This window comes from Marmota monax, unplaced genomic scaffold (assembly GCF_021218885.2).
Source record: "Marmota monax isolate L192 unplaced genomic scaffold, Marmota_monax_Labrador192_F-V1.1 WCK01_AAM20220418_F8-fsc00021, whole genome shotgun sequence".
Lineage (NCBI taxonomy): Eukaryota > Metazoa > Chordata > Mammalia > Rodentia > Sciuridae > Marmota > Marmota monax.
This window is the reverse complement of record NW_026695228.1, coordinates 25,892,380-25,906,203: the sequence shown is the minus strand read 5'-3', so window position 1 is coordinate 25,906,203 and position 13,824 is coordinate 25,892,380. Positions and strand designations below refer to the sequence as shown.

General features: G+C 45.4%; 1 protein-coding gene across 1 annotated transcript; it reads right to left on the bottom strand.

Annotated features, from left to right (window-relative positions):
* Positions 1-70: 70 nt before the first annotated feature.
* Ecsit (ECSIT signaling integrator) lies at positions 71-13,467 on the bottom strand. The gene is made up of 9 exons (XM_046436435.2): positions 13,347-13,467; positions 13,013-13,148; positions 5,879-5,997; positions 3,868-4,285; positions 3,394-3,617; positions 1,446-1,503; positions 1,172-1,320; positions 962-1,067; positions 71-411 (listed from the first exon to the last, which is right to left on the bottom strand). The coding sequence occupies exons 3-9, from the start codon at positions 5,972-5,974 to the stop codon at positions 164-166; spliced, it is 1,299 nt and encodes a 432-aa protein (XP_046292391.1). The 5' UTR covers positions 5,975-5,997; positions 13,013-13,148; positions 13,347-13,467; the 3' UTR covers positions 71-163.
* Between the last annotated feature and the right edge of the window lie 357 nt (positions 13,468-13,824).

Below are 13,824 nucleotides of genomic sequence, written 5' to 3'. Positions count from 1 at the left end.
TCCATCGCTGACTCCCCAGCATTTGCGATATTTAAGAGGGGTTGCTTCACAGCCAAGGAGGGAAGACAGCCCCAAGCAGGAAAACTTTTATTTGCTGTACACTCAAAGGTCATCTTGTGCTTTCGCACCAGTCTTCTGCCTGTGCCCTCCTGCCCGCTCACACTCAACTCCCGCCCTGCTGCTGTCGCTTCCGGTGATCTTCTTCTTCCTCCTGGACCTCGCACAGGGGCCGGGGTGGCTCTTCCAGCCCAGAATTTGTTAGGAGCTCCCCTGTGGACCCTGCCAGGCGGAAGATCACTGGAATCTGGGCCAGGGCTGGATTAGTCTCCTGCAGGCCCTGTATCCACTTGGCTAGTGTCGCCTGGTCGTGAGCACCTGCCATGCACATGGCGAAGATGGGTCCTTCTTCCACTGTTGGGAGAGAGGGCCCTCAGAGTTAGCGGTGGGATGTAGCGGCTTCCCTACCCATACCTCTTCGAAGTACTTTGTGGTGAAGACCTTTGCACAAGTGGTCCCTCACATAGACTCATTACGTGGGCCATGCCTCCTGCTTCTTCCAGGTTCTGCCAGGAAGCCTTCCTGAATGCCCCCACTTGAGGCTGGGTGGCATGTTTCTCCCCTGAGCTTCTCAAAATGTAACTTGCCTGTCTCCCCACTGACTCGTGGACTGGGTCTGTCCTGATAATACCCAGTCACTAGCACAGAAGTGCTCCTTAAATTTGACATGGAGGGAGGGAAAAAACCAAGGGATGACAGGCCTGAGTGGCCTCAGTTCTAGAGCCCTAGGGGCACATTACATGTATGAGGGAGTGGGTATATAGGCTGTGTCTCAGCCTGGGACTCCAGAGGTCACACCTCCCCTTGTGTTGGGTCCTGCGTTTTTAGATGTGTATGTGGTGTTGGCCATTGAACAGGCCCTTGTGTATGCTAGGAAAGCACTCTACCATGCTCAAGTTTTTACCTTCATCAATGTCAAATTCATAGTCATCCCAGCCACTTCTTGCATAGTCCAGGTCCAGTTGCATTGGGTAGTAGAGGTTCCATTCCTCTGGAATCTCTTCCACTTTCTACCTCGAGAAGCAGGGTACAGGCAGGGTCAGAGGCCCAGGATCTAGTAAAGGAGGCCTAGCCTCCCTTTCTACCAGCCCACCACCCATGCTTAGACTCTTACCCTCTCTTCAGGGGGCAGCAAGTCAGCTCTGAGGATGTGGTAATACACACACTTGCTGCGGAGCCACAGGGAGAAGGGACCCTCAACGAAGATAGGCCGTGCTGGGTTATGGTGGGCCAGAGCTGCTTGCTGATCGGGACTCTGGATACCTGGTATGGACACACATGTACCCTGCTGTCCTGAGAGGCTCTGCCCACCCAGCAGGCCTGGTAGAAGCCAGAAGTGGCTGGGACAGGTCAGTGGCCTGGTGGCTTCCCCATGCTTGGGTCCTTACCTACGATGTGTGGCTGGACGGGATCTTCTGTACCTGTCAAATCATCAGACAAAGGCATCTGCGAAAAGGATCGGGGTAGAAGCCTGTGACCCTCAGCCTCTACAGAGGCGGCCAGGAGAAAGAAAGGGATGCCAGCAAATCCAGTACTCCTCCATGGGGTCCCTTACATGTCACTAAAAACCCATCCTCACGACTGGGGTTGTAGCTCTGTTAGAGCAATTGCCTAGCACATGTGAGGCACTGAGTTCTATCCTCAGCACTACATAAAAATAAATAAAATTCTCTCCTCCTTTCTATCCAATTGGGCCAGAGCCACCAACATCAAAGACCTTCACAGCAAGGGAACCCTGGAGCTAGCCCACTTATGTTAAAAATCCTGGCTCTGTCACAAGCTGCATAACCTCAGCCTTTCGTTCCTCCCAAGTGTAAAACAAGGACAATAATGGCTCTTCAGATGGTACTAAAACACTGAGTGCCTGGCATGGAACAAGTGCTTAGGGCTGGTGAATTAAAGAAAAACAGCCAGGCATAAGATCAAAGCCAGCCTCAGCAACTTAGTGAAACCCTGTCTCAAAAAAAGGAAAAAAAGAAAAATAATTCACATTCAGATATCTCAAGAAGGAGACATGAAAAACAAAGGACAGTGTTCCAAAGTGAGAAGGAACTCCCTTTTGTATCTTTTCAAAGTTTATACCCTGAACATAATTTTAAAAACACAACAAAATAAAACAATGTTTTGCAACATCCACAATTCTTTGACTAAAATACCAGTCCGAACAACATTTGTAATGCATATTGTGTGTCCTTTCAAGTTATAAAATGAGCTGAGATGGATCAATGTCTCCCAGTCGTGATTTTCCCCACTTAGTGGTGCTGTGAATGTAATGGAGGGCCCTGTGCATGCAAGGGAGTCTCTCTACCAAGGAGCTAAATATCCCCCCAGCCCAGTTAGACCATTAAGTAAAAAGAACAAAAGGCGAGGTATAGAATATGTATATAAAATGCTCTCCCAACCAGGCATGGTGGCACACACCTGAAATCCCAGCTACTCCAGAGGCTGAAGGAAGAGGATGGCAAGTTTGAGGCCAGCTGGGCAACTTAGCGATTACCCTGTCTCAAAAAATAAAATTAAAAGGGATGTAGCTCAGGGGTAGACTAATTGCCAGCTTTTGCGAAGCCCAGGATCCAATCACCAGTACTGCAAAAACAACAAAACCAGGTGAGGCCTTGGGGGAGGTCATGGGGTCACTGGAGGCATCACCCTTTGGAAAAGACCAAATGTAGTTCTTGCAGGACTGATATCCCAGATTGGTTTCCACCCAGGTCTGGATTGGTGCTCTTTAATGTGGGTTGTTAAAAAATAAGTGAGGCTGGCCCCTGAATTTCTCTGCCTTTCTGTATGATTTCTTCTGCGTGTGCTTCCACCATAAGCCAAACAGATGGGAGCTGTCTGATCTTGGATTTTCAACTTCTGAAACTGCAAGCTAAATAAACCTCTTTTTCTTTTTTATTTTTGGTACAGGGAATTGAACCCAGAGGTGCTCTGCCTCAGAACTACATCCTTAGCCCTTTTTATTTTGAGTTAGAATCTTGCAAAATTGCTAAAGTTGACCTCAAACTTGGAACCCTCCTGTCTCGGCCTCCTGAGTTGCTAGGTTTACAGGCATGTGCCATTAAGCCCAGCATCGTTTTTCTTTATAAAGCACCCATGCTCAGGTATTTTGTTATAGCAACAGGAAAATGAACTGATGCATCCAATCTACAATATTTTGTTATAGCAGCCAAATGGATTCTAAGAGGTCAAGCTGTGGCAAGGAGTAAGGGCCATGGGAATCTACTGGAGGGCTCAGCCAGGCAATCAGTCACTTAGGTGGGTGAGGGGACTACCAGGAGCAACAATGTGACCCAACCAGGGGCAAGAGTTGCTGGAGTGGACAAGAGTAGATACCTGGTATACTGTGATCCTGGCACTGAGGTCAGGTTCTATGTGCCGCAGGCCCAGCTTAGCCAGGTCCACGGGGTCCTGGGGCAGGTCACGGGGCACAGGGAAGGGATTGATGTTCTTGAAGCGGGTGAGCCATAGCCGCATACGCAGGTACTTGAGCATGGGGTAGCTTTTGCGTCCAAATATCTGGATCAGCAGAAACTCTGTCTCTTTGTTGGGCATCACTCCTGTGCCAGGCAGATGCAGACATTACCTCAGGGAGGGAGGGAGAGGAGTGAAAGGGAAGAGGAAGATAGAAAACTGAAGTCAGGGGACAGATAACAAAATCAAAGGGAAAGTCAGAAGGAGGCAGGAAAAGGACGAGAGAGAGAAAGAAGTGGAGCCATGGAGTGATGGAGGAGCCCAAGAACTGGAGCAGGAGGTGGCCTGCTGTGAGGGTCACCCACTGCCCCACCCTGAGCTGTGCCCAGGCCTCACCGTGATTCTCCATCTGCTCCAGGACAGCAATCCCACACTCCTGCTGCCGAGGGTAGTGGAGGAAGATGCGCTGGATGACGCTGCGAGGCCGGAAGACCTCTTTGGGGAAGATGTCCAGGAGCAGGTTGTAGACGGTCAGATCCCGTTCAACGCCATACTCCCGCATCTTACGCAGGGCCAGGTAGATGAAGTCAACGTGGCCACGCTTGCGCACGTTGTACTGCCCAAAATTCTGCACAGCCCGCACAAAGCTTGCTTTGTCTCGCTCCCCACCTGGTTCCTGCCTAAACAGCTCCTCATGGGGCGCCAGGGCCTTAATGGGCTTCTTCGGGGGCTCAGGTGGATGAGGAACCAGTGACATTTCAGAGTTGTGGGTAGTTGTACTACAGTGGAGGCCCCGCAAGGCCTGGGGGAGCACCTGGGGACAGAGGACAGCTGCTGTAATCTCTTTCCTGAGAGGCCCTTGGCATCTTGAGGGTCTCTGAGGAATACGGTAGTGGGTTACAAACCCAAGATCAGACACCAATACAGAGTGACAAAACACAATGCAGGAGCAATACTGACAGTCTTCCCTGCCAGGAACTGTTGAGCCATTTTTTATGAACTTTTTTTTTGCAGTGCTGAGGATCAAACCCAGGGCCACACACATACTAAGCAAGCAATGCAGTCCTCGAGCAGGTTATAAATGTGAGGCTCATTTAATCTTTACAACTGTCCACAAGAGGAAGCATTTTCATGTTCATTTTACAGATGAGGAACTGAGGAACGGGAAGATGAAGTGGGATGCCTGGGACCACATGGCTGCAAAGCAATAGAGTGAAGACTGGAGCTCTCCACTCTCTACTCTGCTGCTGCCCCCAACAGCCAGTCCATGTCCTGATTAAATCAGATGTAAAATAGGAGCTGGAGCCAGGGGCCGTGGCGCACACCTGCAATCCCAGCAGCTTGGGAGGCTGAGACAGGAGTATCAGGAGTTCAAAGCCAGCCTCAGCAATGGCGAGGTGCTGAGTAACTCAGTGAGGCCGTGTCTCTAAATAATAAATACAAAAAAGGGATGGGGATGTGGCTCAGTGGTCAAGTGCCTCTGAGTTCAATCCCTGGTATCATAAATAAATAAATAAATAAAATAGGGATGGAGCGTGATTCTCCATCTGTTCAGTGTCAGAGCGCTCGTTTGCCTAACATGTGAGGCTCTAGTTGCATCTCAAGCACTGCAAAAAGAAAAAACAAAAGAAGGCACTCATTTAAAGTGAAATTTCAGCCAATTAATACTACAGGTGGTGTGGGCATAGGGCACAAATCAGAAAGGAAACACTAGAATGCACAGTGAAGGGGAAACCCCACAAATGGGATGCTGGAAGTGAAGCGGACAGCACAGGACCAGGCTGGGTAACTGCTCATCAAGGCAGCGCTTACCCTTCCATTACTGCTGTTGTGACCTATGGCTACTGACATGCTTCTACTTTCAGGTCACTTTGGTACAGGAAGTAAGTTCAATTTTCTGTGTCCATCTCTATACCTGCTTGCAGGAGCAGCCCATAGTTATCACCCAAATCTCCTTAGCTCGTATGTCCTTAATTTCAAAGTCAATGGTTTGGCCCACATGAGTACTAGCACCCCTTAAAATAAGTTAGGGGGCTTAGGGTGGAACACTCGTCTGGCATGTGCAAGGCCCTGGTTCTGTTCTCAGCACCAGTAAATACATACATAAATTAGGGACTTTTTACGGGCCTTCAGCACAGAAGGGCCAGCTCAGACCAACCAGAGCTGACTCCTTTGAGTAGATTTTAGAAGGGTTAAAAGCAAGTCCCAGGGCAGGGATTGTCCCAGGCTCAGGGGTAGAGCGCTTGCCTAGCATGCGTGAGGCACTGGGTTTGATCCCAGTACCACATAAAAATAAAAACAAATAAAATAAAGGTATGTGTCCATCTACAACTAAAACAAATTTTAAAAAAAGCAAGTCCCAAGCCTTCCTCCCTCCATCCTGATACAATGCCCACCTGCTGGTTACCTGAGAGAAGGGGGCTCCAGTGAGGGCAGCCCCACAGATGCCTCCCCAGCCCCTTGAGAGGCCTCGGGCCAGAAGGATGGCTTGCACCCAGCTCATACCTCCGCCGGTTGGACAGCCACCTGGCCAAGACACAAGAGATGCATCAGCCTGGCAGCCTAGCTACTAACAGAAACAAGAGGGTGTATTCCAGACTATGGCTACCTCGCCAGCCCTGCCATGACCCTGTTGTGACTTCAAATGGTTTTCTGATCCAGAAGATGGGCTTGTGGCCCAGTGGTAGAGCCTAGTATGTGTGAGGCTCTAGGTTTGATTCTCAGCACCTTATATAAATAGACAAAATAACAGTCCTTTAACAACTAAAAAAAAAAAAAGTATATTTTTAAAAAATGGACTTGGGTGACTATTATAATCAGGGATTTTTCTGCTGCGCCAAACCTTTCACTGTCTTCACAAATTTGCTAGTGTAACAGTTCCCTCACCTCACTACTGGAACATTCTTCTTCTTTTTTTAAAATTTATTGCCTATTTTATTACATAAAGAGGTCTATAAAGTGTGCTTCTCACCCAGGGGGGATTGAACCCAGTGCCATGGTGTTGGCAGGTGCTCTACCACTGAGGTATATCCCAGGCCCTTTAATTTTTTTTTTTTTTTGATACAGGGTCTTAATAAGTTGAGGAGGCTAGACTTGACTTTGCAATCCTCCTGCCCCAACCTTCCAAGTGGCTGGGATTGCAGGTGTGTGCCATGGTACCGAGCTGAGAGAACACTGTATATACATGTTCCGTACCTGGCCTTTTGCTGTTTTCATGTAGTAGTGTGACTGGGCTGGGGCTGTAACTCAGTGGTAGAGCAGCTGCTTAGCATGCACTACACGTGGCTCTATCATTTTGTTTTTCAAATATCTGTTTGTGTTTGTTTTTCTTATTTTTTTTTTTTTTTTAGTTTTAGGTGGACACAATATCTTTATTTTTTATTTTTATGTGGTGCTGAGGATCGAGCCCAGTGCCTCATGCATGCTAGGCGAGCACTCTACCACTGAGCCACAACCCCAGCCCTGTTTGTGTTTACTTTTGAGACACGGAATCATGTTGCCCAGGCTGGTCTGAAACTTGTAGACTCACGTGATCCTCATATCTCAGCTTCACAAGTAGCTGGGACTACAAGCATATGCCACCACACCTGGCTCACATATCCCTTTTAAAATTTTTAAATACTGGGTGAAGTACCACACCACTGTAAATCATGAGGCTGATATAGGTAGAAAAAAATTCCAGACCAGCATATGAAACTTATCAAGATCCTGTGGCAGAATAAAATAAAAGAATAAATGAAAGAAAGAGGCTGTGGATACAGGCCATTTGGTACTGCAAAACAACAGTAGGAAATAGGAAGGGGTGATACAAAGAGCAGCAGAATAGAATAGACATTATGATTGCTGTATGTATATAGGTGACTGTATGTCCAATGTGATTCTGCAATCTGTACAATCAGAAAAATGAGAAATTATACCCCAATTGATTCTAATGTATGAATTGTCAAGATCGTTGTAATGTCATGTGTAGTTAAAAAAAAAAACAAAAACAATAAAAGCAAATAAATGTCTCTCTCTTTTTTTGGTGGGGGGGGGGGGGCAGGAATCCAATCATGCCCATCCAACATGGGCATGCTAAGCCATGTTCTATAACCCTAGCCCCTAAAAGTATAAATAAATGTCTTTTGATTTAAGGCGGGGGGGTAACTGGGAATTTATCCCAAGTGTGCTTAACCCCTGAGCCACAACCCCAGCCCTTTTTTATATTTTATTTTGAGACAGGGTCTCAATGAGTTGCTTAGGGCCTAAGTTGCTAAGGCTAGTTTTAAACTTGTGATCCTCCTGACTCAGCCTCTAGAGTCACTGAGAATATAAGCATGCGCCATGGTGCCCAGCTCTTTTGATTTTTTTTTAAACATTTATTTTTTAGTTGTAGGAGGACACGAGGACACAATACCTTTATTTTATTTTTTATGTGGTGCTGAGGATCGAACCCAGTGCCTCGGGCAAGTGCTCTACCTATGAGCCACAACCTCAGCTCCTCTTTTGATTTTTTTAAAATTATTTTTTCCACAATTATATTTTCTGAATTTTGGGCTTTAAGGATTTTGATCTTTCCTGAACTTCAACATTTCAGGTTATGGCAATCTGGGATTGTACCTTTGGGGATTATGGTCCAAACCAATCCTGGTCACATGTCTAAACTCAGGCACTGACTGCATTTTTCTGTATTTCTTGTTTTCTCCTGATGCCAGGGACAGAGCCCAGGACCTCATAATTGTGTACATGATAGGCAAGCACTCTCCTACTGAGCAACATCCCTAGCCCTTTTCTTTAAATTTTATTTTGACAGGGTCTTGTTACATTTCAGAGGCTGGTCTTCAACTTGCAATCCTCCTCCTCAGCTTCCCAAGGAGCTGGCACTATAGGCATGGCCACTGGACCCGGCTCAATAGCAATTTCTTTTTTTTTTTTTTTTCCCCCCTGGTACTGGGACTAAACCCAGAGGGGCTTTTAACACTGAGCTATATCCCTATTCCTTTTTATTTTGAGACAAGATCTCATTAAGTTGCTTAGGGCCTCACTAAATTGCTGAGACTGGCCTTGAACTTTCAATCCTACTGTCTCAGCCTCCAGAGTCACAGGGATTACAGGTACCACAGCGCCCAGTTCAATAGCACATTTCCTTTTTTCTTTTTTTAATTTTTTTTCAGTTGTTGATAGACCTTTATTTTACTTATTTACATGAGGTGCTGAGAATCGAACTCAATGCCTTACTCACACGAGGCAACTATGCTACTGCTGAACTCCAGCCCCAACCCCTAATAGCACATTTCTTAATGGTTGCCTTAAATTGCTCTAAAAATAAACTTGAATGTAAGTATTTCAGACATCAGTAACATCAGTGGCAGTGACAATGTGATAGGGTCACAAGCATACAGTGGAAAAAGCGTGAAAAGAGGCTTTAGAGGGTACACGTTCTGAAGGCAGACTTTTTTTTTTTTTTTCTTTTTTTTGCAGTACTGGGGATTGAACCCAGGACCTTGCATGCTAGGCCTATGTTCTACCACTGAGCTACACCCCCTACCCTGAAGGCATTCACTGTACACAGTGGTGACTGAAATCTAGTCTTACTTGGTAAGGGGCACAGCTCTGATTATGTTTTGTTTTGTTCAAAAACACTTTTATTCACATACTATAAAGCTAATCCCTTCAAAGTGTCTAAAATTCATCTGAACACAATAGTATGCCATGCCTAGCTTCATGTTAAATTATTCTTAGGAATTTTATTCTGCTGGTTGTAGTAGTACCTGTAATCCCAGCTACTTGGGGCTGAGGCAGGAAAATCACCAAGTTTGAGCTCAGCTGGGCAACTCAGTAAGACCCTGTCTCAAAATAAAAAGGGTGCTGGACATGGTGGTACAGGCTTATAATCCCAGTGACTGTGGAGGCTAAGGCAGGAGTATTGCAAATTCAAAGCCAGCCTCAGCAATTTAGCAAAGCCCTAAGCAATTTAGCAAGACCCTGACTCAAAATAAAAAAGGAGGCTGTCACTGTTTGTGGCTCAGTGGTAGAGCACTTGCCTAGCACGTGTGAGACACTAGGTTCCATCCTCAGCACCATATAAAAAATTTAAGTCATTGTATTCATTCTTCAACTAAAAATATTTTTAAACAATAATAATAAAAATTTTAAAAAAATTAAAAAGGACTAGGGATGTCACTCAGTGGTTAAGTGCCCCTGGATTCAATCCCTGACACCAAAATAAATAAATAAATAAAAATAAAAGTAAAGAGGGCTAGGGATGTGGCTCAGTGTTAAACACCCCTTAGTTCAATCCCTAGCGAAGAAGAAGAAAAAGAGGAGGAGGAGGAGGAGGAGGAGGAGGAGGAGGAGGAGGAGGAGGAGGAGGAGGAGGAGGAAGGGAGGAACGAAGGAAGGGAGGGAGGGAGGGAGGGAGGACTGGGATATAGCTCAGTGGTAGAGCACTATTGTATAAGAAGAATTTTTCTTAATTTCCTTTTTGCATTGTAATTTGTTTTTATCTCATATCCTGCTATCTTGCTGAACTTGTATATTAGTTTTAAAGTTTCACCATTGAATTCCTTGGAGTTTTCTATATATAAGATCAAGTAATCTACAAATAGAGAGAGTTTTACCTCTTCCTTTCCAATCTGGATGCTTTTTCTTTTTCTTGTCCATACCCCTGCTGGAACCACCTGTACAATATTGTACAGAAGTGGTGAAAACACAGTCTTGTCTTACTTCTGATCTTTGAAGGAACACAGCCAATCTTTTAATATTTTATTTTTTAGTTGTGGATGGACACAATATCTTTATTTTATTTTTATGTGGTGCTGAGGATTGAACCCAGGGCCTCACACATGCTAGGTGAGTGATCTGCAACCTCAGCGAGCCACAACCCCAGTCCCATAGCCAATCTTTCAACATGATGTATGATGTTAGCTACATGTGTTCATAGATGACCTTTATTGTATTGTGGGATTTCCTTTCTATTCATAGTTTGTTGAATGTTTTTGTCAGAAAGGATATTGAATTTTGTTAAAGACTTTTCCTGGGGCTGAGGATGTGGCTCAAGTGGTATCGCGCTTGCCTAGCATGCATGAGGCATTGGGTTTGATTCTCAGCACCACATAAAAATATAATAAAGATGTTGTGTCCACCTAAAACTAAAAAATAAATATTAAAAAAAAAAAAGACTTTTCCTGCATCTATTGAGATAATCCAGTGGTTTTTGTCTCTTATTGTTTTCTATAGTGTGTTAGATTAGTTAATTTTCAGATGTTAAATTAACCCTCCATTTCTGAGATAAATTCTACTTAGTCATGATGTACAATTCTTTCTGTATGTGTTCTAGTGCTTTTGAGAAATTTAACATCTATATTCATAAAGAGATATTAGTTCATAATTTTGTTATGGTGTCCAGATTTTCTATCAGAACCTCAGAGAATGAATTTGGATCATTCTTATCTCACCATCTCCCATCTTTTTTTTTTTTTTAGTATCTTTATTTTGTTTATTTATTTTTATGTGGTGCTGAGAATCAAACCCAGTGCCTCACATGTGCAAGGTAGGCACTCTGCCACTGAGCCACAGCCATAGCCTCAACCATCTGCCATCTTGACCAAGTCTCCCTCTAGCCTCTTACTCCTCTTATACCAAAGTTTCTCTCCCAAGAGGTGTCTGCATACTGTATCTCTGCCTTACTCACCAACTTGGCTACTGCCCCAATCACTCCAATGACACCAGTCTTGTAAAGGCCTCTGTGTGTTCAACATCTTACCAGCACTATGTGGCTACTTCTCAGGTCTCATCTTGCTTAATTTCTCAAAAGTGTCTGACACAGTTAAGTTCCCTCTCCCACCATCCCCATTTAACATTTTTGGTTCTCTTCAGGACACCCAGGTCTCTGTTTTTCTGCCAATCAGCAAGACATGCTTCCTTTTCTGAAGTCTGTAGAGCTTGCAAACTTGAAGATGCAAGAAAGATCCCCTGGGATCTTGTTAAAATGCAGGTTCTGATTCAGCAGGTCTGAGGTAGAGACATAGTCTGAACATCTGATAAGCTTCTGAGTGATGATGATGCTGGTGGCCTAGAAACCATTTTGAAAAATGAGGCTACAGGGGCTGGGGATGTGGCTCAAGCGGTAGCGCGCACGCCTGGCATGCGTGCGGCCCGGGTTCGATCCTCAGCACCACATACAAAGAAAGATGTTGTGTCAGCCAATAACTAAAAGAAATAAATATTTAAAAAATTCTCTCTCTCCATCTCTCTCTCTCTCCTCTCTCTTTAAAAAAAAAAAAAAGAAAAATGAGGCTACAGAGTCTCATATTCTGGATTTGTCTATCTGCTACCCAGAGGTGTCATTCAATTTGTTCTTCTCTATATATATTTCCTGTATGTAACTCCAGTGGTCCCTAAACTTGATTAATATTAGAATAATCTAGGGGGTTTTTAAAATCCTATGCCCAGGTCATATCCCAGATACATTAAGTTAGAGTAACTGTAAGTAGAGCCCAGGCATCAGAATTTTAAGGCACCCCAATGACTCTATCATGCAACTAAGATTAATAATCTAAACCTTTGTTTCTCAAAATGTGTTCCAGAGTCTGGCAGTACTGGCATCAACTGGGAGTTTATTAGAAATGCAAAATCCTGGCCCTAACTCAGACCTACTGAATCAGTATCTGCATTTTAACAACATTCACATGTAGATATCCTATGTGTGTTAAAGTTTGAGAAGTGATGATGTATGTGCTTATGGCTCCCAAATATTCATTTCCAGCCTCCCATCACTCTGGCACATACCCAGCCATCCCAAACTTAATGTGTCCCATACTGATATCCCTGCTTAACTTATTCCTCTGAATGCTATTCAATGGTACCACCATTCCTAGTCACTCAGGCCACAAACCTAGGAGTCATTTGGAAGTCTACTAAGACCCTCACTCCCCCAATTAAGCCATCAACTAGTCCTGTTGACTATTTCTAAATCCATACCAAATGCGCCCATTTCTTTCACCTGCAGGCCAATGCCCCAATAGATGTGCTCTCTTTACTAGATACCTACCCATTCCTACCTTCCAGTCAGTTCTCCCTCTATGGCCAGAGAGAGCTTTTAAAAATATAAACTAAATTCAGGGCTCTACACCTAAAATTTTTAATGGTATCTCAAACTTAAAATCAGCCAGAGTCTTCCCTTTAAACAAAACTCGTACTACTCTCAGTTCCAGTTATGTTGTTTATGAAACAAACCAAGTTTACTACAGTCTCAGAGTCTTTGCACTTGCTCTTCCCTCCGCCTAGAACTTTCTTCCTCCAGGTCTCCCATGCCGTCTCTGTTCATTCTGGTCTCTATTCATCACTCTGATTAATGCATTTTTAGCAACTACCAATATCTGAATTCACCTATTTCGTTTCTTTATTTCTAACTTGTTCGATGTTTGGCTCCCCCAAGAAATGGGAGATTTTGTCTGTCCTGCTCACTATTGTGTGTCTGGCATCCAGGGCAGTACCTGGCACGTGGTAAATGCTCAACAAATATCAATTAAAGGGGAATAAGCGGTAAGCTTTTACAAACCTGAACTCTGAGGCTGGCTGCCAGGATTCAGCGTCCCTTGAAGAAACAGCCAGACGCAGATTCCAATTCCCGCCTCAGTGACAACTTGCTGTGTGACCTCGAGCGAGAGCCTTACCTTCTGAGTCACCTATCCCATCTGCAAAGATTAGGGAGTGAGGCAGGTAGCACAGGACGGCAACCTTTCCCGGCACGTACCCGCCCCGCACCCCAAGAGGTCATAGCGCCCTGGCCTTGCAGCCGGGTCTCTCTGACGCTGTCCTTCCGCACTGCCAAGCCCGGAACTGAACGCCCGGCATCCCAATGGTTCGGGTTCGCCTTCCGAAGCGAGACCTACCTGCTCAGGCAGCAGGCCGAGGACCCCGGGCCGGCTCCGTGTCGCTGCTGGGCGCCGCCATGTTGGCCCAGAAGGCTTCCGGGTCACGGTCCTCCGGAAAGACAGCAAATCAAGAAAGCAGATTTAGCTGGTCCCCTCCCACAAAGGGAGAATCACCAATAGGAAAGAGGAAAGGCGTTGGTCCCGCCTCATAACAAGCCAGGCCACACCCCTAACCTTTAAGTGGGCGCCCGAGCCGGGAACTTCGGGGCCGGGAAGGAAGCGGGGTGTTGAGCTTGGAAGTTCAGTGAGGCAGCCGGAAGCCTCGTTCTCCCACCTGAAACGCGGAGAGGAATTATTAAAGGTGGAAGGGACGCGGATTCCTTCGTTCACTCAGCAAACGTTGAACGCTTATTGTATGCCAGGTGCGTTCTGGAATCTGCGGATTCGATGATGACATTAGTGAAGAAGACAGACCAATAACGTAGCGCCGTGACTG

What these genes read in the sequence shown, in the direction of transcription:
- Ecsit (XM_046436435.2), bottom strand. Translation starts at nt 5,974, where the DNA reads ATGAGCTGGGTGCAAGCCATCCTTCTGGCCCGAGGCCTCTCAAGGGGC. An exon ending in GGAGCAGATGGAGAATCACG is followed by an intron (nt 3,618 to 3,867) that starts GTGAGGCCTGGG and finishes TGCCTGGCACAG; the next exon opens with GAGTGATGCCCAACAAAGAG. An exon ending in TGAATTTGACATTGATGAAG is followed by an intron (nt 412 to 961) that starts GTAAAAACTTGA and finishes CTCTCCCAACAG; the next exon opens with TGGAAGAAGGACCCATCTTC.